This window comes from Erpetoichthys calabaricus, chromosome 6, assembly GCF_900747795.2.
Source record: "Erpetoichthys calabaricus chromosome 6, fErpCal1.3, whole genome shotgun sequence".
NCBI lineage: Eukaryota > Metazoa > Chordata > Cladistia > Polypteriformes > Polypteridae > Erpetoichthys > Erpetoichthys calabaricus.
This window is the reverse complement of record NC_041399.2, coordinates 6,001,849-6,025,153: the sequence shown is the minus strand read 5'-3', so window position 1 is coordinate 6,025,153 and position 23,305 is coordinate 6,001,849. Positions and strand designations below refer to the sequence as shown.

Sequence of the window (23,305 nt, the reverse complement as noted above, 5' to 3'; positions counted from 1 at the left end):
ATGTAAGACATTAACATAGATTACTGCCTGTATGTATGAGCATGGCACTGTCAGATCTAAACACTAGCACGGCGAATTGCTCCCATACTGAAGCGAGTTTAGCTGCAGGTGGAAGTCCCATTTTAGTTTATGGTGCCAAGCAGAGTTGCACTGCAGTGCAGCAGTTTATTAGCTAGTGAAAGTGTTGTGAAGAAGCGGTCTGTTACGGTCCTGCCTTTATCCAGTCTGATAACGGTCACGGGACATCATATCTTTGATTGCTGGTATAACAAATAGTTCTGTGCAGGTATCAGCCACAGCATTGCTCTTGTGAAAAGAATGGAAATAAATGCAATCAACTCAGAGAGGGAGAGGCAAGTTTGTTGTACCACGTGAACGTCACAGAGAATAAAACTGAATAATTAAAAAAAACAAGCGCTAACTTTTACAAGTAGCCAAAATTTACAGACTCAAATCAAATGTATGTTTTTGTTATGGTAATAATAATAACTCAAAACGCTTAGTGCCTGGTCTCGAACCCGGTACCTTTGTGTTATAAGACAGCAGTTCTTACCTCTACATCATTCAAGAATACATATCAACTTCCTGTCGATTGACATTTGAGCTTGAGTTTTTAACTCATTGACAGCCACGTGTAAATGCTTTTTATTTTTTCTTTGGTTATTTTCTTGAATAAAAGCGCACGTGTTTATTTGATATTTAGACTAAAGTCTTCACACATTATACACCACGTCATTATTAGTATAACATGGAAAAACTTTCTGCTTTAGGTATGTGTTCAGCATTTCTTGCCATCTTTGTAGATACAGAACACAGATGAAATGCATGCATTCCAAATAATGATATGCTGTGTTATTTACCCTCTACAACTCCAGGCACCTCACACGCAGATAAGGAGCCTTGGCTTGAGCTGGGTGCACTTTTTGCCCAAGTTGTGCTCCGTCAAGGGTAGAGATGGGTGGAATAGCAGGCTGCTTGACGCTTGTGCTGACTGACACATTTACAAAACAAAAGATGCTGATGGAGAGGTGCAAAGGGATTTAAGGTGGGCCAGGATTCCAAGTTTTTTTTTTGTAGGCTTCAAGGATTCTAGTGTTAAGCAATAATAAAGCCACTATCCAGAACTCCAAACCATGAAATGGTGTGCAAGACTGATCACTGACCTACAAGTTATAGGATAATGTCTAAAAGTTTCACTTAAAAAAAAAAAAAAAAAAAAAAAAACCAAACTGTTCCTTACCCCGTGTTTGTCATGATGGCAGAGAAAGACTCTTAATCTCAGGTTTTTGTGGAGATGTGCGTTTGATACAATGGGATATTCAGTATGGGCCAACACTGAGCAGCACCTTGCTAAAAAGGTGAGGTTAAAAACTGATTATCAGTTCTAGGTTCTTCCTCACAAGGTGTAGCAGGTGAAATCCCTTAATCCTTTAAATATTGTTTGTATTTAAATAATTGTAATAAAAGATCCCCTAAATCAATAGCTGTACAACGCAGCTCTGCAACTTCCAAAGACAGCTGTCAGCCATTTACACAGTAGTGTAAAGCTGTATGAAGATTACATGAGAAGAGTCACAGACGCATAGCTAACTAAGCTAAGGCCATCAGCAGACATGTTTACCTCACCACTGCTCAGCACAGTTTCAAAATTTCCAAAATATCACAAGCTTGTTGCATTTTGACGGCCAATTAGTGTACTGCCTGAGAGTTTATTAATGGCAGTACAAATGTTTTCCAGGTATGGAATCTTTAGTGACAATCTCTGCTCTTCTCTTTCCATGTTGTCATGGTATGACAAACACAAGACAGACAAACAAGCCTCTTGGAATCATGGGAATGTGCAGTGACTCACCACAAATTGCTAAGATTAGGTAAGTCTACAAATAAAGTCATGTAGTGTTATGGGGGCTTAAACCATTAAATCAGTTCTAGCATCCATCTGTAGTGAAGTGTATGTGTAAAATAACAAATCTAGAAAAGTTGTAACTATTTCAAGTGACTCTGAATGCTGGTAGCATACTGCCATTTCTCAGCTTTCAGCTCTGCCCTTTCATTTTTAGTAGACTTTAATTTAAAAAAGTTTCACAGGTCATGATTTTCTAACAGTTAAAAAATTTCACATTTTATTCATTACTGTTCAAATACCTCTTCAAATGTAGATGTTGGAGGAGCTGCAAAAAGCACAGCAGCAATTTTACGTTGATACCAGGGCAGTTCTGCAAATGCAAAGCACCTGAAAAATACAAGTTGAGACGCAAGCATGGTTTGGAGCTTAAATTTTGTTGAACTTGACTATAGTTTTTCTACTAGTCTATATTTAACACATACACACAAAAACTATATTAATACACATTATATATATATATATTATATATATATATATATATATATATATAATATATAGGACAGTACTGTACATTAATGCTTTTCTTAAAGAATTATAAACAGCTGAAACACTGGATCCAAGTTTCAGTTAGAGTCACAAAAATTAGTCTGTGCTATGGGTTAAAATGGCCTCATGCATGATCTTAATCTAAAATTAAATACTAATCACATTTCTTCCATATAAAGGCAATTAATGATGATTTCTGCATATAGTGAATAGCTTATTTTTTATCTAAATCTAAAACTAGACATGTACTGTATATAACATTGGTTTATTGTCTCATTTATTGTTCTAGTGAAGGGAAAAAATATTTGTGATGCTGAATCACAGATGGAAAAATGTTGGAATCTCTGCCCCACATAAGAATATAGTATTAAACCTTGTGTTCTGAAAAGTTAGTACACATGTCAATAACTTCATACCATTTAAAAAGTAAGACTAATTTTTATACTACATGAACACATCATGCTAAAAACAAACAAACAAATACATTTCAAGTGAAGAGCAAGAACCAGTTCTAACTATTATGGCAATGTGTCCTTCAAATAATTTTGAAGGCACATTAAAGTGTGGCTATGCAGTTCATATGTAAAAGGGGACACTTTGAAAAAAACCAAAGTACAAATTTTGAGTAGCTACTTTCGAAAATGTAGGCTATTGCCATAGTCTAATAATTTAATTTAGTTTTTCCATGTCAAGGAAGTGTACATAAGTGAAGAATGCTCTGGAGGCTGACCTGGCAACACCCCAGGCCAGTCTCTAGAATTTCCTGGGTTAAGATTTATGTGAGCAAAGCCAGAAAATCGTCAGGTAAAGAATGCAATATGTCAGTGTGCTCTGTTACATGGTGTCCAAGTCAATCATAAGACTCCTGATGATGATTAAGGCAACCTACACAAGTAGCCATTAAAGTATCTGGAAACTGTTCTGACTTTAAATTTAAAGAAGCCAATCTCCAGCCATCTGTTTGCACCTTTCAAATGCAATAATAATGCAGTTGCATACTTCTTTGAATCTGTTCCGCTTTGTATTTAACTCATGTTGTTTTTCAACTTCCCAGCCAATGCACTATTTGTTTCTCAAATAGGTCTTTATGATCCAAGCGGATTATGTAATACTAGCCAAAGTCCGCCGTAGCATACAGTGGTGTAAGAATAGGAACGGAAAACAGTGAGAAAGGAATTCAGAAATCAAGTAGAAATAAATACTTCTTGAAAGACGCAGTGTGCGTGTAGAATTTCCGGCCAAGTAGGATTACATGTGAAAGTGATAAATAAATCGAGCTTTCTGAATTTACGTACTATGGCCATGACATCCCGATAGTTTTGTTGCACGTATCAGGGACTTGTGGATGGTAATATGATTATTTTGCCTACACATACGTTATTTTCAGCGTTTGCTTGCAGTGCGTCTGATAGTTCAACACGCAGATCTTGTTGATGTAATCTGAGATAGTTTAACATACGCATCTACGACGTACTGTTGGAATAGTTTGCCGCTGGAGTGCAAAATACTAAATATATTCCTCATTGCTAATCTGTACGCATAAAATTGGCATTGAGTAAGCCTTATTCGCTTGCCAGTTCTTTTAATCGGGAACATGTTGTAAATCTTTGTGCCAGCCAATGTCTCCGTAAGGGAAGAAAAGTGGGTAAACCATAGGATCGCAATTCATATTGAGCGTGGAAATCTGTTTACAGGAGTTGCCTATGGGATAGATGCAAAGGTCCCTTTTGGCAGGCGTTTCGCCATCTTCTCTGACGAAAATCACTGCAATGTCGAGGCATTGTATCGTCGTAAATCCTGCCCAAGATTTTCCTTGAAAACCATTCGTACAGATGCTGTTGGATTGGACTGAGCGATTTCATGCATGTGTTTGTATGATTTAGCGAAGGGGTTGATGGTTCTGAGCATGGAATCTAGCTGGAGAAGTACATTTTCACTGCATGCAGAGTTTGCTTTATTTTGTAAACGTACTTCAGTAGCTTGTGCGGTGTCTAAAACATACAACTGTCCATATCCTGGAGAGGTAGAAGTGTTAGCGTATAGTGGAGAGATTTGGTGATAAATTTGCCAGTGTATTTTACAACAGTATGGTCCGTGGCCAGGAGGTTGTGTTATCTGTGCACCCATGGAAGAAAACGCTAGAGAAGAGTTGTATTCTCGAATGTTTTCACGATAATTTTTAGCTTCTGATGTTTGCTGTGTAAGAAGCTGTTGTAAAGACACAGGTGGCTCCCGCAAAGGTGGTAAAGCTACTTTACCGTTGTGGCAGCACCTCCAGTACTTGTTGGAAGTATTACGCTCAGCAGGCCAGTATCGTGCATGACATGCAAGACGACGAATAGGAATCAAGAAATGCCGTGTTAGCTGCGTGTGGGCGGGACCGGTTTTGAAGTGGAAGCAGGATGAACCAGAAGAGAAATATATATAAGAGATAAAACCAAACAATCAATCGCAGCAAGTGACCACTGCTGCTCAACAATATTAAGAAATATAAACTTTAAATCACAGGTTAAGGAAAGGGGCTCCTGATGGGGCTAAACAATGTGCAAAAGCAGTCAACCTGGGGAATTACCCATTTTCTTCTTCACAATTAATTTCTCCTTCTATATGTTTGGCATATCCATTCACTCTGGCGTAGTCCTCACTGCTCTCAACTAGATTAGGCCTGTAAATTAAATTGTCTAACTGGTTTCCTTGCTTAGTGTACTTGATTTGGTCAATTAATTTTCTTTTCAGCGGAAGTGAGTTGTGTGTGGAGGAACTTCTCTATAAAATGTTAGTTTCTATAGCAGAAAGCTTTTATCGAAGGGACACTGGCATGAAGTGTTAATATCCATCATACACAGCAGTGTTCACTTCTAGCAAATAAGTGATCTGGTATACTTCAGCAGAGATAACTATTCCATGTTATTTCAGAGAAAACAAAGACTCTGATTAAGTAAGACTGTTTCCATCATAACCTCCAAGAAAAGCCTGCACAGTTCACTGCCTCTTGTATATTAGTGAGCAGACCATCAAATATCAAGAGTCTATTTAATGTTAACATCAAAACGGTAACATACTTCCAACACTAGCACTACAGGAGGTCATATCTGCTGGTGACCCCATCACACCACTATAGGAAAAATAAATTTGCCTACTTGAATATAAAAGAAAACTGTACTGTACACTTTATTTTTCAACAGTTAAAAAAAAAAAAAGAAAAAGAAAAAGCTCACCACAGTCCAAGGATGTGGATTGATGTAGCGTCTTTTGGATTCAATTCAATAGCTCTCTAAAATAAAAATTTACATTAAAATTCACTTAGCATACAAACAGATTGTGTGTGCTAAACAAAGCAACTGGAAAGTCACAAATGTGTTTCTTTGATAGACCACCTGAAGTCTTTTTACAAAATCATCCTTCATCTCAGTGCTGTTTTCATTGGAGTTACTACAAAAAGAGAGTTTTTAGTAGATCTTATTATGCCCTCTTTATCCTGGGTTCAAGTCACTTTGTTCAAAAATGAAAATGATGTTTTGTTCTTAGACAATTTCTCCACCTTTCTTATCAGTGAATGTGGAATTCATCAAGAGCCCACTGTTCCCCATTCATATGCCTTTGCAGAGAGAGACGTTGAGAGCATACACTGATACAGCACGTTGCTGCAACTACCACATAGATAGATACTTTATTAATCCCAAGGGGAAATTCACATACTCCAGCAGCACCATACTGATACAAAAAAAAAAAAAACAATATTAAAGATTGATAATAATGCAGGTAAAAAACAGACAATAACTTTGTATAATGTTAAAAGTTAACGTTTACCCCCCCCCCCCCAAGTCGCATAGTTTGGGGGAGGAAAGATCTCCTCAGTCTGTCAGTGGAGCAGGACGGTGACAGTGTTTAGTGGATGCAGTGGATTCTCCATAATTGATAGGAGGATGACGCATGAAGGATAAGAAGAAAAAATTTAAGGGCTGAAAAAAACTAAAATCAAACACTTTGATTACTGCTCCATGTTAAGTCCATAACAATTTTCCATCTGTTCCATCACAGCTCCACACTTCACTTTCCATTCAGTTTTCTTGGCAGGCGTCACAGTTTCAACATGTCCGCTTGTTCAGATGAAGCCATCCTCTCCCATATAACTTTAAGATGCTCCGAGGTCAGTCAAGAGATATTATTTCTCTAGCATGTCCTGGGTCTGTGCTTAGTGCACCAAACAAGGTGGGTTACTACACAGCATTCTTATTACTTGCCCAAAGCTCCTCAACTTGCTCTCACTTATCCAGGGGATCCGTTACAGGTTACTTTTCCATTGCTGAGCTCATCACCCTGTTATAACAAGGACCTCATTTCAACATTTCCAATCCACATCCTTTCACTTACAACCCAAATCACATGGCCAGTAAGAGAACAACCACCTTATATTTGGAGGGGCAACCTTTCTTACCAGTGGTACCACACTTGGCTAAAAAACATTCTAGTGTGTGTGCCAGAGATCAGTCTAATGGGGTGCAAAAGTCTTCTCCAAGGAGCAGCGAGGAAGTAAACCAAACTGGATAATTTCCAGCCACTGGGTGAGCCTCAATCTCTAGCACATTTAAAAAAAAAAATCACAAAGAGGGAAGGAAACGAGATGTACAGTAAATCTAATGTCCACACTTAAACTCAACCTCTTAACACTAAGTATACAATCAAATTAATCTGCAAAAAAGGACAGCAGTATTTCCATAAGCCTTTAACAAGTCCACAAAGCATACCAAGACACACAACCTGTGGACTGCCACAGACCCTAAAATATTTGGGTAATAAAGAAACGGTTACCCCAGCAGAGCCTTTCCTAACTGGACTTAGAAGTGAGATCTCCTCCATATCTGAAACACACCCTCATAATCCCATTTTTACAAACCAAGGGATCACCACCCAAGTCTGCCAAACTCAAGACACTGCCCCCTTTACTAAAGGCAGAAGAGACACTGTAATCAAAACAAGCCATGTGCACTTAATAAAGAGTGCTTCCGATGTATTATATTCAGATCTCATCCATTCTTATGGCACTCTCGCTACTGATCTTTATTGTGCTGCAGTGTCATTAGTCCCAGGAATAAACCCAATCTCAAAAGATGTGTCTAACACTGCATCATTTAAAAAAAAAAAAAACCGCTAAGGTTTAGGACCTTTGAAGAAAATTTCTCCCTCCACCTTTCAATGATAATGCTACTCGAGTTCGATGTTTGCCCATCTTTAAAAACCAATGTCTACTCCTATCCTTTCAAGGGTTCGTCAGGACCTTTAAGTGGACATTTGAATGTTATCCTCTTAGGACCTCACAACTTCCTCCAACACATTAGCCTTGATTTTGGTCTCTAGTACAGCTGGCACCTTTTTGGCTTATAGCTCTAATGAAGGACACCTTCTGTGCAATGTGACGGTTGTCCTTACTACTGGTGTTTACAAACAGGTCCTAGGGGCTCTAACCCTATAACCCACCAGCTATCAATTGACAGCTCCTTCCAGCTACTCTATTCATACTCCATGTCCTTGACATCAAGATACAAGAGCTCTTCCTGAGGTTAAAGCCAAACGTATCCCTAAAAGGTGTCCCATCTGCTAGGTCATTCCTAGAATATCTACATGTTCATGACTGGACTCTCTTGATTGTTTGTTTTGGTTTTTTTTTGGCTCTAAATCAATCAAACAAACAGGTACCCATTTGTAGTTGATGGTGTTCACATGCAGGAGTCTAGGCTATGTAGCCAGGTCTGGCACAGTTCAAAAGCTATGTGGAGCTGGAGCCACTGGGTGTAGGATATACCTTTAATTTTGCTACAGGACTGTTTAAAAGATTTAAAGTGTGGTTTATTCCTTATATATATATTACAAAAAGAAATCTCCTTGCTCCGATCTACAATACAGTAAGTGAATTCAATTGTTAATCTCTTGCTACAAAAGTAACCTTTACAAAAGTAAAATGTCTTTGTAGTCTGTCCATTATATTATGTATTGATCAGTTACAACAAAAAATTGGTGCTTTATTATATTTTTTAATAACATTAAATATAACAAACATTTTGTTTTGAGTGGGATGCACAAGTTTAAAGTGCTAAATGAAACTTGACTCTCTAGAAATACTAAATTTATATGCAAACAAAAAAACACACCACTGCATGCCAACTGAAACCTTCATAAGCATAAAGAATGTAAAATGATAATGGGGAAATCCTGAAATGTTATTAGTTTAAACATTTCCTCCCTCACACTGCCCCACTAATCAAGTACAGAGTACACTTTGATATCATATTTATTTTTACATTTGTGATTAGTTTTTTAACCCCATTTCTTTCTTGTACCTTAAAAACATTAAAAAGTACAATATACATACAGTGGTGTGAAAAACTATTTGCCCCCTTCCTGATTTCTTATTCTTTTGCATGTTTGTCACACTAAATGTTTCTGATCATCAAACACATTTAACCATTAGTCAAATATAACACAAGTAAACACAAAATGCAGTTTGTAAATGGTGGTTTTTATTATTTAGGGAGAAAAAAAAATCCAAACCTACATGGCCCTGTGTGAAAAAGTAATTGCCCCCTGAACCTAATAACTGGTTGGGCCACCCTTAGCAGCAATAACTGCAATCAAGCATTTGCGATAACTTGCAATGAGTCTTTTACAGCGCTCTGGAGGAATTTTGGCCCACTCATCTTTGCAAAATTATTGTAATTCAGCTTTATTTGAGGGTTTTCTAGCATGAACCGCCTTTTTAAGGTCATGCCATAGCATCTCAATTGGATTCAGGTCAGGACTTTGACTAGGCCACTCCAAAGTCTTCATTTTGTTTTTCTTCAGCCATTCAGAGGTGGATTTGCTGGTGTGTTTTGGGTCATTGTCCTGTTGCAGCACCCAAGATCGCTTCAGCTTGAGTTGACGAACAGATGGCCGGACATTCTCCTTCAGGATTTTTTGGTAGACAGTAGAATTCATGGTTCCATCTATCACAGCAAGCCTTCCAGGTCCTGAAGCAGCAAAACAACCCCAGACCATCACACTACCACCACCATATTTTACTGTTGGTATGATGTTCTTTTTCTGAAATGCTGTGTTCCTTTTACGCCAGATGTAACGGGACATTTGCCTTCCAAAAAGTTCAACTTTTGACTCATCAGTCCACAAGGTATTTTCCCAAAAGTCTTGGCAATCATTGAGATGTTTCTTAGCAAAATTGAGACGAGCCCTAATGTTCTTTTTGCTTAACAGTGGTTTGCGTCTTGGAAATCTGCCATGCAGGCCGTTTTTGCCCAGTCTCTTTCTTATGGTGGAGTTGTGAACACTGACCTTAATTGAGGCAAGTGAGGCCTGCAGTTCTTTAGACGTTGTCCTGGGGTCTTTTGTGACCTCTCGGATGAGTCGTCTCTGCGCTCTTGGGGTAATTTTGGTCGGCTGGCCACTCCTGGGAAGGTTCACCACTGTTCCATGTTTTTGCCATTTGTGGATAATGGCTCTCACTGTGGTTCGCTGGAGTCCCAAAGCTTTAGAAATGGCTTTATAACCTTTACCAGACTGATAGATCTCAATTACTTCTGTTCTCATTTGTTCCTGAATTTCTTTGGATCTTGGCATGATGTCTAGCTTTTGAGGTGCTTTTGGTCTACTTCTCTGTGTCAGGCAGCTCCTATTTAAGTGATTTCTTGATTGAAACAGGTGTGGCAGTAATCAGGCCTGGGGGTGGCTACGGAAATTGAACTCAGGTGTGATACACCACAGTTAGGTTATTTTTTAACAAGGGGGCAATTACTTTTTCACACAGGGCCATGTAGGTTTGGATTTTTTTTCTCCCTAAATAATAAAAACCATCATTTAAAAACTGCATTTTGTGTTTACTTGTGTTATATTTGACTAATGGTTAAATGTGTTTGATGATCAGAAACATTTTGTGTGACAAACATGCAAAAGAATAAGAAATCAGGAAGGGGGCAAATAGTTTTTCACACCACTGTATATGGAAAGTCACCTCCAACTGAGTAATTACCCAAAACAAAAATCCAGTCTGATTAGGTTTGCTTTTCAAACTAGCAAATAAGCAATAAAACAATCTTACCAGCAAATGATCTTTCACGATAAAAGCATTCCCAATCTTTTTCCGGACTCCTTCATAGTCACCAACATCACTAATACAAATTGCATACCACTTTAAAGAGAACAAGAGAGGAAAAAAAAAAGAAATGGTTCAATTATAATCCATGAATTCTGGAATGTCTTCAATGTCAGTCTCTCCTAAAAAGAATTTCAAAATGAAGCTAGCAGTAGTAGGGTGTTGTACCATGTTAGGCATTATGAATGTAGTGAAGTCAAGTAGAATGACACCTTTTATTGGCTAACTAAAAAGATTACAATATGCAAGCTTTTGAGGCAACTCAGGCCCATTCTTCAGGCGAGATGTCATCAATTACATCTTGCCTGAAGAAGGGGCCTGAATTGCCTCAAAAGCTTGCATATTAAAATAAGGCTACAAATCAAAAAAAAGCTAACAATTGCATTTTTTCTCCTAGGAAACTGGGATTAGTGGGTGTCATTGACTGCAGATAGACATGAGGGTTCCCACTTAAAAGAGGTGGCACCAATAAATAATCGGATAATGCTAGTGTAAGAGCCAATCTTACAAAGTTAAAGCCTTGAATTAAACTCATATTAGTGTTTGCTTAATTTGAATAGAATATAAAATTTCTTTCTTAGCCATACACAATGGTATAGTCTTTTCCCCCCTATAAGTTAGTAAGAGATGGAACTTTCTTGCTATAACTAAGATACAGTGTGTTAATTAAGTCAGTTGTTATTTAGTACACAGGGACTTAAGACCCATTTTCAGCTTACAAATGGGATAGGCATACAGTTTTCTGACAGTTTTGAAATGTAACAAGATTTAAGCTTTGAACAGAACTTTTCTTAACTTTTTTTTTTTTTTGCTATTTCAATTTTCTCTTTTTTGTGTGAACGGTTTTACTTTGAATTTTAACTTTTAAAAACGAAGATATTTTGTCTGGAATCATTTCAGCACGTCAGGCTTTTGTCGAATCCCATTTTTATTGTAGAGCTGCTGAACTTTGGTAATTTTGGGAAAACGCAGCTACAGCTAACAATCAATAACACAATGATTTTTTTTTTTTATAACAATAAAAAGAATTCACATTTTTAATTAAAACTTAAATGCTCACTAAAAAGGTATACAGTACAAATGAATTTTAAATTAATGCACAATGTCATCTGTGATGCCAAGGTGAGACTGATTAATGTCGTGAATTGGTGACCTGTTACAACCCTTGATTCATTTATATTGAGCCAAAGTAGCTTTGATCAGACGACTTGCTGATGGTGCTGTACATGATGGCTGGCTTGTTGGTAAGATAACTAGCTGAACTCTCCATGTTTCATATGGTCTGTTCTATTCATTGGAGCAGCCGTCATGCGATTACTTGTGCCAGGTGATAGTGGCTACTCACTCAGACACTGAGTACGGGGGGGGGGGGGGGGGGGGGGGGGGGTGTTTGAGTGCTGTCTGGAGTACAGCACAGTTCTTTTCAAATGCAGGTGGGGGGGTATCTGGATGCACCATAACTGAATATGTATGAGGCTCATTAGCATAGTTCATATACAGTTGTTTCAGGGTGGCAACTGAAAGGGGTTCAAAGCTTGTTCATGAACATGTTTACAGGATAATGATTTATAAAGGATAATTTGGGTAGAAATGTGCATCTATTTTCGCACTTGAATTCATTCAGTTTTAAAAACAAAACCCCTGTTGTGCTCTCTTTTGAGTTTACATCATCAAAACTCAGTCATTTATAATCATTTCATGCTAATATAAACTGTAATCCTATTACTCCACTTTTTTTTTTTTTTTTTTTTTAATTTTGCAGTGTTGGCATGTTTATAATTTTACTTTGGAATAATTGATGTGACAGTTAAAAGGATAATTGGAAATATGTGTTATTTTTTTTTTTTTTTAATTTACCACATTATAGAAATTCATGGCGTTTCTTACTTGTTCATTGTGGTGATTATTATACAATGCAGCGTTTCCTCTACCGTTTAAATTAGCGGGTAAGCTGCTAAATAAATCCATTAGCGAAATGTTGTTGGGGTTGGGAGTAAAAGGTCATTGGTATCTGAAGTTTATCAAATTCATTTTTAAACTGCTTTTTATTTTCAAAGAAGCACATTATAACAAAGTTGTTTATGGTGCTTCTGTTCACATTCTATATGTTAATTGCGTGCTAAAATGACCCTAACCTTGCTTAGCACAACTTCGAATCAACCTAAAAACTGTCTTGTAATTAGTTACACAATGTCCTCATCACATACTTTACGAGTTGTTTCAAGATGTAAAGCCGACACTGCCTGTAGGCAACAACAAGATACACCCTGCGCCTCCGACAAACACAGTCCCACAATTGTCAGCTGATTGCATTGTAAGTTATGTTTATTGAAAAGGAAAACTGCAATGTTCTGACCTCCAACTTGTGAGAAAATGTACACAGCGTGTAACATTAAGGTTCATTCGAGGACTTGGCTAACCTACGGAAGTTGGAGATTATTTTTGTTTACTTTCTTTGTGCATTAAAACAACAATGAGTCATAGTGAGCTAATGGTAATGATAGTACAGTAACAGTAAGTGCAATTGCATGTATTAGCAGTGTATATAAAACACACGATTGTGAATTATATCATATTAAGTCAGGCAATTTAAAGCCAAGCCCAAACAGTATATTGATATGATGCAGTTTTACACTTTGAAGGTTATGGAAAATTACCTGTATTTACATATTTAGCTGTCTTTTGCAAGCCTATTAGGTGATGGCATTTTCCTATCCACAGGGTAAGTTTAATAAAATGTCACCGATTATGGTTAACAAAAACAGCATCATTCTCTAGCTGCCTTCACATTTGTATTTATTCGCTTGGCAGATGCTTTTATCCAAAGTGACTTACAAATGAGGTAATCAATCGAGTAACATTAGGCTAGGGCCTATTTGTTCAGCAAGTGTAGTAGAACAGGTAACAAAAAGTTGATTGCCACAAGAGAAATAGGTGGAATAACTAATAAATATACAATCATGGATTACAATCAATAAAGTGATTAAACTTAGTCTAACAACAAATTAAAATCAACAATAATTACTGCAATACGAGAGCTGTCAAATACCACCATTACATTAGGAAAACCAGACACTGCTACAAATAGACTTTTCACGATGTCACATGCAACCAAAACTTAAAGAAACTGAATGTAGCTCCTTATCAGTCTGTTTATAGTTTCCCAGCACAGCGGGCATGAAGAAGCGGAAGCCTGACTAAGATATTCCTGAACTGTCGGGCAACTCCCGCTTTTAGGTGCCTGTTGCCAGAAAGCCAACCGTTGTTAAAGCCTAAATGTGAACAGGTGTAGCCTGATTTTAGGCAGTCTGCCTTTCTAAAGCCAAGGCCAACTTAGCAAACTTCCAAGAGAATGGCTCTTAAGTATAAAATCAGCTCATAAGCTGGTCGTCACCATGGGTTAAAAAAAAAAAAAAAAATCCGACCAGTTCCTAAAAGCTTGTTTGTTTTGTATGACCAATTTACATAGTCTCCAAGCAGTGCCAAACAAGCCATTCAGTGTTAAACCATTAGACTATGAATATGTTATAGGCCATGATATTTAGAGCTTTTTGTACACAGGAAATGAATTCCACCTGTGCTTTTACTGCGCTTGGGTCTCTAATCCTTAGAGTGCCAGCAGCTGGTCCATCCAAACTACTGATGAAAAACTAAAAGTTGTTCAGTGCAAATACGCAGCATTGACCATTTTAAAAAGTAACAAGTATTAAGCCTATACGTCATATTCATCACTTTTGAGATTGTGTTTGTCACGTCAACGTACATTTTAATAACAGCTCAGTGATATGAATTATTGTATGCTAGTCGTCATTTAGATGGTTTGGCTGCATTTCCCAAGCTGATCAAGAGTATATCTAAAAGGTTGTGGGGTGTCAGCATTACCGTAAATATACACACACTTTCCCATAGTTTTTCTTTTATGAATCCCAACGTAGAAAGCCACATACACAAATTGCTTGTCTCTTTTTGTGTGTACACAAGTTTTATAAATCTGACCCCAGGATCCTAACAATACTACTACAAAAAATTTGATTAGCTTTTTAACAGCTTCACTTTGTTCCATTTGTTTAATGGTGATCATTTAGGAGGACATTCCTGAAGTAAACTGAGTAGGTGAAAACCCATCATAAAAAGTTTTATTTCTAAATTACATAAATCAAAAATCCTTTGAAATGTCATACTCCTACCTTATGTGCTGCAAAACAGGCTTCATTGGCTTCCAGTGCCTTTTTTGTATATTCAAATGCCTCATATGTTAGTTTCTTCTTGTCTTCTGCAACTGTTTTACTCATCTGGCTCAAGTCCCTTGTGGTGCGTGCCAGACGCCATAGAAATTCAGCATTATCACTGAAAAAAACAATCCAAGTATCCAGGAATAATTTTAACAGTATACATAAACATTGACATTCTTAAACCTGCTTATGCCAATTCAGGGTTGTAGGGAGCAAGACTCTGAACCAGAAGAACGGAGTGTAAGGGAGGAAACCAAACATGACAGGTCACTAAATCTACCACATACACAATATGGAATGGTCAAGAATGAATGAAGACTACAGACATACAAACCGTACCTCTTTGTCACACAGTACATGTCAGTGGTGTCTGTCAGGGTTTTCTTGTTTTACTCACAAACTTGCTGGACAATGCAATACCACGATAGAACAACCTAAAGAAAACTGTGGACCTACATACAGTACTTTGCAACATGCATTTTACTCACTAATGTAATCTTTAACATTTCAAGAAAAATAAAAAGTACCTGTCTTTGTACTGGATTAGCAATTTATAAAGTTTGTCAGTTTCTCCAGTGCCATAGAGGTAATCAGCTTGTTCGAGGATATCCTCATCTTAAAAAAGAAGAAAAAAAAAAAAAAAGTACTTCTACAAAGTCTGCAAATTTGTCAAACATTTAAAAATTGTGGCAACAATACAAATTCCAAGTGTCTAACATTTGATACTGTAATTTTCCAAAATTGCCCCAACGTTAAGGCTACCTTTTGTGGGGGCAAATTTGTTAATCTGAGATTACTATTTCAGAATTCTTATACGACAGACACTTTTCTGTTATTTTCAAGCCACCTCCTAAAAGTGGTCAGACTGTGCTATTGCTTATGTCTGTGTACAGTGGAACCTCGGTTCACGACCATAATTTGTTCCAAAACTCTGGTCATAACCCGATTTGGTCGTGAACCGAAGCAATTTCCCCCATAGGATTGTATCTAAATACAATTAAATCAGTTCCAGACCGTACAAAGTATATGTAAATGTATTTTTAAGTTTTTAAGCACAAAAATAGTTAATGATACCATAGAATGCACAGCATAATAGTAAACTAAATGTAAAAACATTGAATAACACTGAGAAAACCTTGAACAACAGAGAAAACTAACACTGCAAGAGTTCGCGCTATAGCCTTACGAACCGCTTGCTAAAAACACTTTTAATGAGTTTTAAGCACAGGGGGGAAAAAAAATGAACATTTGAAAAATCCGTAATTTAATAAACCACCAAGAAAAGTAACATTGCAACAATGCATGCTACGAACCGATCGCTGTAAACAGAAGTGAAAACTTCTGTCCGTCTGTGTGTATCTCTCGCTGCACAGGGAGAGACTGAACATGTGCAAAAATCATTGGCGTGCACAAACCGAAAGGGAAACTAGCTTGTTCGTATACCGAGTGTGTGGTCGTGAACAGATGCAAAAGTTTGGTGAACTTTTTGGTTGTAAACCGATTTCTATGTGTTCAGAGACGTTCATGAACCGAGGTTCCACTGTACTAATCCAGAACTGTAAATGTAGGATTTACTCCCAATTTAGATAAGACTTTATTTGTCCCCAAGCAGACCTTAAAACTTTATAGAAGCTCACAAGGAAAAAAAAAAAACTGAACGAGAATTTCTGGTTTGGATAACGAAGAGCTGCTGCTGACAGGCCTAGCTTGTTGTGTCTAGGAAAGAAATACGCCATTAGAAGTTTGTTCAAGCCAAATATGGCTGGTACATTCAAAATGACTCCTCTTTTATATCTTACTAGGGGATTCGTCCCCTGCTCGCTACACTCGCCAAACCCCCGACCTGCGCTGCACACCAGCCACTTCACTTCTCTGCTGCTCGCATTGTGAAGAGGGGGGATGAACGCACCCCAAGGAGACATGGTTGCTCCTCCGAAACCCCCTCTTAAACAAAGATATAATGGGAATCCTCTTTGCTCAATCAGCTGCTAGGCTGCTGCTGCCGTGCCATGTGATCTGCATCTCATGCAGCGCTTCGAACATTTAAAAGCCTGTACAGCAGCTATCCTACTCTGTCTTTTATTAATTAAATCTCTTGGCACAAAGTCTCATCTTGTGGGACGCCAAAATACAATACAGTTGTACTTTTTCAAATTTTCCCTGTATAGCATTCCACTTGTTGGAAAGCAACCCAATTGGACTTGTAAGGAAAAAAACAAATTAAATTTAATGGACGCAGTTTTTAAAAATAAGTTAAATGCATATGCAATGAAACCTTTTAAGTACCAAAGCTAACAAAGACCAATTTTCTAATTTTAAATGTTTTACATTTAAAAATAAAAACTGCATAATTCTGTGTCAGTCCATCCCACCACTAACCAAACTTGATTATTGTTGTTTCATCTTAAAAACCATACCGGTTAGGTGTTTTAGTTAGTGTAAGCCTACTCCAATCAAAATTAACAACTCCCAGTGCAAAGCTAGAATCACAAATTACCCTGATATGTAGGAAGAAAAATCTATGCAGACCATGAAAACTCCACGATGTGGGTTGGGTTATGTGAAAGGAATTTAAACCCAGGGTGCTGGATCTAAGAGGCAGCAGTGCAGACCACTGCACAACTGGGCTGCCCCTCAAATATAGACATAAGCTAAAGAAAGTTACCATATTTATTATTTTTGTTTAAAGGTACAATCTTTCCTACACACATGACTGTGTAAAATAGCATCTACTGTGCAAACATTTATAAAATCCCTATGAAATACCTTTTTCTTTCGCATGGACCACTCTGAATAGGAGGTTCTTCCCATATGCTTCATAAAACAGACAGGGCAAGGGTGCCACTGGTAACAAAAATACAAAATGTCCATATGCCTTATGGGAAAAGAAACAGAAAAACAAAAAAGTAGGTCATTCATGTATTCATTTATGTGACTGCTCATGGAGGATGCATGCCAGGTCAAGGACAGCTTGCCATATATGGTCTGCATATATACAGAAAAGATTAGCTGTTAAGTTAATGAGTACACGGTGGCAACACAATCTGAAGAAACATTCAGTTAAATTAAAAAAAGAAAGAAAAAAAACACACAAAAGCAGCAAAGTGGTTGATTTTCAGAGATAAGAGTTTTAAAAATAAAAGTTTACACACACACGCACACACACAAGTGTTGAAAGAACTGATTGTAGTTAAGAAATGTTACCCTCTTTCCCAAAAAGGTCTACATACTGCATAGCAATCTGACAGAAGAACCGCTGAACAGTAAACTGCCTTCCTACTGGTCTACAGTAGCAAACCAAGGAATCCTTGGCAAGCACCGGACTATGCAGCAGCAGACACGCCACCTGCACTTCAGAACAAGTAATACACCTGAAGCTAAGCAGGTTTAAGCCTGGTCAGTATTTGGATGGGAGACCATCTAGGAAAAGATTGTGTTTCAGCTGGAAGAGATGTTGAGGAGACCATCAAGGAATGCCTAACCTATGGGGTCTGTGTGTGAACTCTAATGCCCCAGAGCAGTGATGAGAACACTGTGGTGTAAAACTGGCACCATTTTAAAAACCAAGGACCGGACTCTGTGGCCATAAATGATCCCTAGAGTAGGGGTCGCCAACTCCGGTCCTGGAGGACCACCGTAGCTGCAGGTTTTCATTCTGACTTTTTTAAAAAAAGTGCCCAGTATGTTCTGCTAATTAACTTCTTTTGAATTAATTTTAATTGACCTCTCTTAAGATTTGTTCGTTCCTTTCCTTAAAAGAGAAATTAAATGTGAAGTGAGAGGGCCAACAGAAGACCCACTAAGTCAGGGCCTCAAACTCCAACCAATTTCACTCCAAGCAGTTGCTTAAATAGGTGCTGATTCTTGTTGTTAATTAAACCCCTTCTTTAATTCCATGGCTTGTTGCTGCTCCCGTGGTACATTAGCGCACATTTCCAAAACTGTTGATTTTTCTCTTTTCTAAGAACACTGTTAAAATGTTTTGTGGACCTGAGCAGATCAACATTCCTGAGACCTTCACCTTTCTTTATTTTCAGATACTGTATGATGGACACCAGTTGTTTTGGCTCATTTTGTATCTCATTATTGTTTGGCTGCTACTTAAGGAAAAAGAAACTTATTAAGGGGTGTGAGTCTTCAAGAGCAAATCAATTAAAATTAGTTCAAAAAGAAGTGAGTTAGCAGCACAAACTGGGCACTCATTAAGAAAAGGGTTTGAATGAAAACCTGCGGCCACCGTGGTCCTCCAGGATCGGAGTTGACGACCCTTGCCCTAGAGCAGCTTTCAAAAAGAATAGGGTGTTCCCCGGTGTCCTGGCAAAACTGCCAAACCATGGCCTGGTCCTTCTGCCCCCTTAACCATCCCTGTCCTTTACTGTCTATCTCTAAGCCATTCACTGCCTAATAGCTAATTTGTGGACAGCATACTGGCACATAAATGGCTGCTGTCACATCATCCGGTGGTGCAAGTGGCACCCCAGTGCCTATGTAAAGTGCTTAGAGTAGGTTAGGAATGTGCTATAGAAATGTAAATAATTAAATTTAAATTTTCAAACTCACATTTTCATACTCTCACACCTCCAGCAGGCAAACGTAAAAATAAACATCTCCCCAAAATTCAACTCAGTATTATTATGATGTTTTTAGTAAAACAAAATGCATTTTTAAAAAAAAAATGCAGCCAGTGGTTGATGTTTTAAAAAGCGTCATGCCAGGTGTTTCAGCTTCTTCACCTTCGGAGGTTGGGTGCTTCCCCCTTATAGACATTTAAGACAGAAGACTGGTGGACGTCCTACTCAGTAGGATTACTTGGGGATAGCGGTCTGTGTCCTGACATTTCTGTTGCCTCATCACATTTGATGCCACAGGTGTCAAAAACAAGGGAAGCAAACTGTGGCAGAGTTAACAGCTCTCACTTCCCATCAGAGTATTTGGTCTTTGTATGTGCATACAGAAACTTAAAAATCCTCAAACCCACTAATAAAAATTGAAAAAATAAAGGAATAAACAGCTGTAAAATGTATATTTGGAAATAATACTTTTAAATTTACTCTTTTGACTAATGCCTTTATCCAAAGGTGATTTACAACATTATTTTGTTTTTCCTGCTGGACCACAAGCAAGTAAAGAGACATGCTTGGGGTCACAAAGTCTCAGTAAGTGGACATGAACCCACAACGTCAGGGACTAAAGTCCAAAACCTTAACCGCTCTCCTACGTTTAAAAAGTGATATCCGTGTCCGATTTGTGTGTCACGTTTCTCCACCTACACTCACCAACGTTTAAAAAAAATAACTTTATAGAAGACAAAATTCCCAAAACGTGTATGTGTTACCGGGTCTTTAGTTCGCTCCTCTTTAACAACGCGAATGCCAGACGCCCTCCAATTACAAACCGAAATTTCTGAAGTAAACCTGCAATAAGAACACGGTTGGAAACTTGTTAATGGCAGAATTCGCAGGTTTTTATTCATGCAAAGCACCACAGGCGCATAGAATAAGTAGTGTGGTGGACCGTAGGACTTTATGGACCTCCAGATCTCCACTTAATGTTATTTTTGACAATCAGGGTGAATAACGGACGAGTTCGTTGGGCTGAACGGCTTGTTCTCGTCACTTTTCAAGTGTTGCAACTTCCGAAAACTTGCGGCGGTTCATTTGATTTTGAAAGCACAGTAAACGTACATGTTAATATCAAAACACTTAAAAATCAAACAAGCCGTTGTTTAAACGTCAGAATTAAATGAAATACTACAAATGGCACAAACCTGGACTGCCGAAATGTAAACTAAAATTTAAACGACAAGCTATGCATGACTTTAAAGCGGATTGCTGATATTTTGTAATGAACTTGAGAAACGGTAATAAAACACTACAACGGAAAACGGCAATCGCGCAACAAGGAAATGCTGCAAATGGACTTACTGCTTACGACATATTTCTGTTGCATACGTTTTTAAAAAAATAGGCGGACAATAGTGTTCATTTCCCACCTTCAAATGACGCGTCGATCATAATATATAATTTTATTTATATAGCGCCTTTCCCATACTCAAATGCTAATATCCATCCCGCTATATCCTAACTACAGGGTCACGGGGGTCTGCTGGAGCCAACACTGGAAACAAACCCCAGGCAGAGCGCCAGCCCACCGTAAAATGCTAATATCAGAAGTACAAAATATTGCAGATGCCGGGATGGAATCTGACAACGCCTTCGGTTCATCGTATTTTTATCTTGTTAAAATAAAATACAAGCCACGACTGGAAAGCCCAACGTATCTCAGTAATGATAAATTTTGGATAAACTGGAAAAAAAAGCTTCAACCAGCGACACAACGTAAGTTCGAAAAAAGTGGCGAACGCAAGGAATATTCAATAGTTATAATAAATTAGCGTCCTAGATAATAATTTATAAATACAGTAAATACACAGGACATGCTGTATAAATTCCTCAAGTGCAGGACTTTTTGATGGGTTCCAAAACACGACAGAAAATCCGACCGCTTTAAGCACTGACTCCACTCAAGTTAAATCGTTAAAAAAAAAAAAATCTGTCACGTAAACCCCCAATTTGAATCAATTTATTGATATTTCGTTTACCCAAGTAGTTGTCACAGCGCTCCGAGCCTGTATTAGGTAAAGATCGCTACAAAAATACACCTCACTGAATGTTTTATAAAGTAAGAAATTCAAAGAAATGTTCTGCAATTATATTATCATCTCAATTCTTATTCATTTGTGCTACACTTTAAAATAAGCAAAATAAGATGTTTTTAATTCACAATTACAGCTACTATGCAGTATCGAAAAAGAAGTACAAAAATGAGAAGCCGCTTGCCCGCGTCCGCGACCACCCGAACGATCTCTTCCAGGGAAGCACCCCGATCCAAAAAGTTACTTTTGGCAGGCTTTCCTTGCTGTAAGTCTTCCGCGACAGTCGATTCCACCCCCTGAGCATAGCTCGCTTGCTGGAGGACAGTGCCATCCTAAACATGACTGTCATTCCCTCCATCGCGTCCCAAACCGCTCACAGAAAAGACACCACTTCACTGACCGGCAGTGCACTACGCGACTCTAACTGAGGCTTATAAACAGTGAGTGGGCGGGAAGGCAGCACAAAGGACGAATGCGCGGTCCTACTGTCCCAGCTCCGGTGAGAACAAGGGCAACAGCGTCAAAGTTCCGTTTTGAACTGGGAAAGAAAAATAGAAACCTAAACCTCTGTAGCAGTGTCCAAAAATTAGTTATGTTGACACCCACTGCGCGCCCAACCTACCTGGGAAGGGGTCTCTCTTTGAACTGCCTTTCCCAAGGTTTCTTCCCTACAAGGTTTTTTTGGGAGTTTTTCCTTGTCTTCTTATAGAGTCAAGGATGGAAAGGGACGTTCTGTTAAAGCCCATTGCGGCACTTCTGTGATTTTGGCCTACAGTATACAGAAATAAATTGTATTGTATTATATTGTATGTGTAAACAAAATTGAGAAATCGTGTACGAATGGAACGTCACATTGATGCTCTCTCGAAACTTTCTTTTATTAGTGAACACCGCGTACGAGTGGAACGTTTTATTGATTTCTGTTCCAACTGAAGTTGATGTTTTTCATCAGTGAGCACCAGTTCTGGTGGAAAAAGTAAACTTCTCAAAACAGATCTATGCCTACTGCGTCATAAAAATATGTTGCACCCTTTTCTTTGTATTAAAACATACCGTGGCAACGTCTCCTGTTGTTCAGAGCAAAGGAAAGTTACATAGAAATCTGAAACGTTACTTTTATTGAAGCTGGAAGTAGCGTGCAGGTAACCGTTACCGCTATGGAATAAGCCGCGCGTTTTTAGCTCTAGCGTTATGGCCGCTGAGCACGCCGGTATCTACTTTTATTATTACTTTTATCGTCGCGGTGTTTACAGTTTCGCAATTCGCCACTCTGAAGTCCCAATGTCCAGTGCGCCGCTCCAGCGATGACTCGTTACTCTTTAAAACCTGCAGTTCAACTACGAGTACGTAACTGCACACTTCTGTCAGCACACAGCCAGGAATGCGCTTTGTTTAAAAGTGGGCGGGGACAATTAGAGGGCTCACCGAGTGTCACGTGTCCAAACAAATCCAACGCCTCTTGAGGGCGGAGCTCAGAGTAGGGGCGGTGATTTTGAACTGTAAACAGAGGTGGAGCTCTTTGAGCAGATCGGCTACGTTCACATCAGATGTGCCTCTCTTGACGGTTCACATTTATAAGTATGTATAAGTAACTGTGAAGTGATCGTATCGAAACAGTATTAATGCGTACATTGGTACGTTTGTGAACGAATCCTCAGTGTCACTCCTAAAACGTCAAATTTGTGAGTCATTTTTTTATTAAGGTCTTTATTCAGAGCACCAGAGATGCGTTGTTTGCTCTGAGGATGTTGTTGGAGAAGTTTGGAGAAGGCCAGAAGGAGTTGCATTGCGTCTTTGTGGACCTGGAGAAAGCAAATGACAGGGTGACTGAGAGGAGCTGTGGTATTGAATGAAGAAATCGGGAATGGCAGAGAAGTGTGTAA

At 38.4% G+C, this 23,305-nt stretch overlaps 1 protein-coding gene across 2 annotated transcripts in view; it reads right to left on the bottom strand.

The window, feature by feature from the left end:
* rmdn1 (regulator of microtubule dynamics 1) overlaps nucleotides 1-21,867 on the bottom strand; it is a 36,859-nt gene extending 14,992 nt beyond the window's left edge. For both annotated transcript variants that reach the window (XM_028803375.2, XM_051929299.1), the window contains exons 1-7: nucleotides 21,667-21,867; nucleotides 17,534-17,642; nucleotides 15,295-15,382; nucleotides 14,723-14,882; nucleotides 10,482-10,571; nucleotides 5,611-5,666; nucleotides 2,146-2,233 (exon numbers count right to left, since the gene is read on the bottom strand). In XM_028803375.2, coding sequence (XP_028659208.1) covers nucleotides 2,146-2,233; nucleotides 5,611-5,666; nucleotides 10,482-10,571; nucleotides 14,723-14,882; nucleotides 15,295-15,382; nucleotides 17,534-17,642; nucleotides 21,667-21,780 — 705 coding nt within the window. In that variant the 5' untranslated portion in view covers nucleotides 21,781-21,867. The remainder of the gene's footprint in view (nucleotides 1-2,145; nucleotides 2,234-5,610; nucleotides 5,667-10,481; nucleotides 10,572-14,722; nucleotides 14,883-15,294; nucleotides 15,383-17,533; nucleotides 17,643-21,666) is intronic.
* Between the last annotated feature and the right edge of the window lie 1,438 nt (nucleotides 21,868-23,305).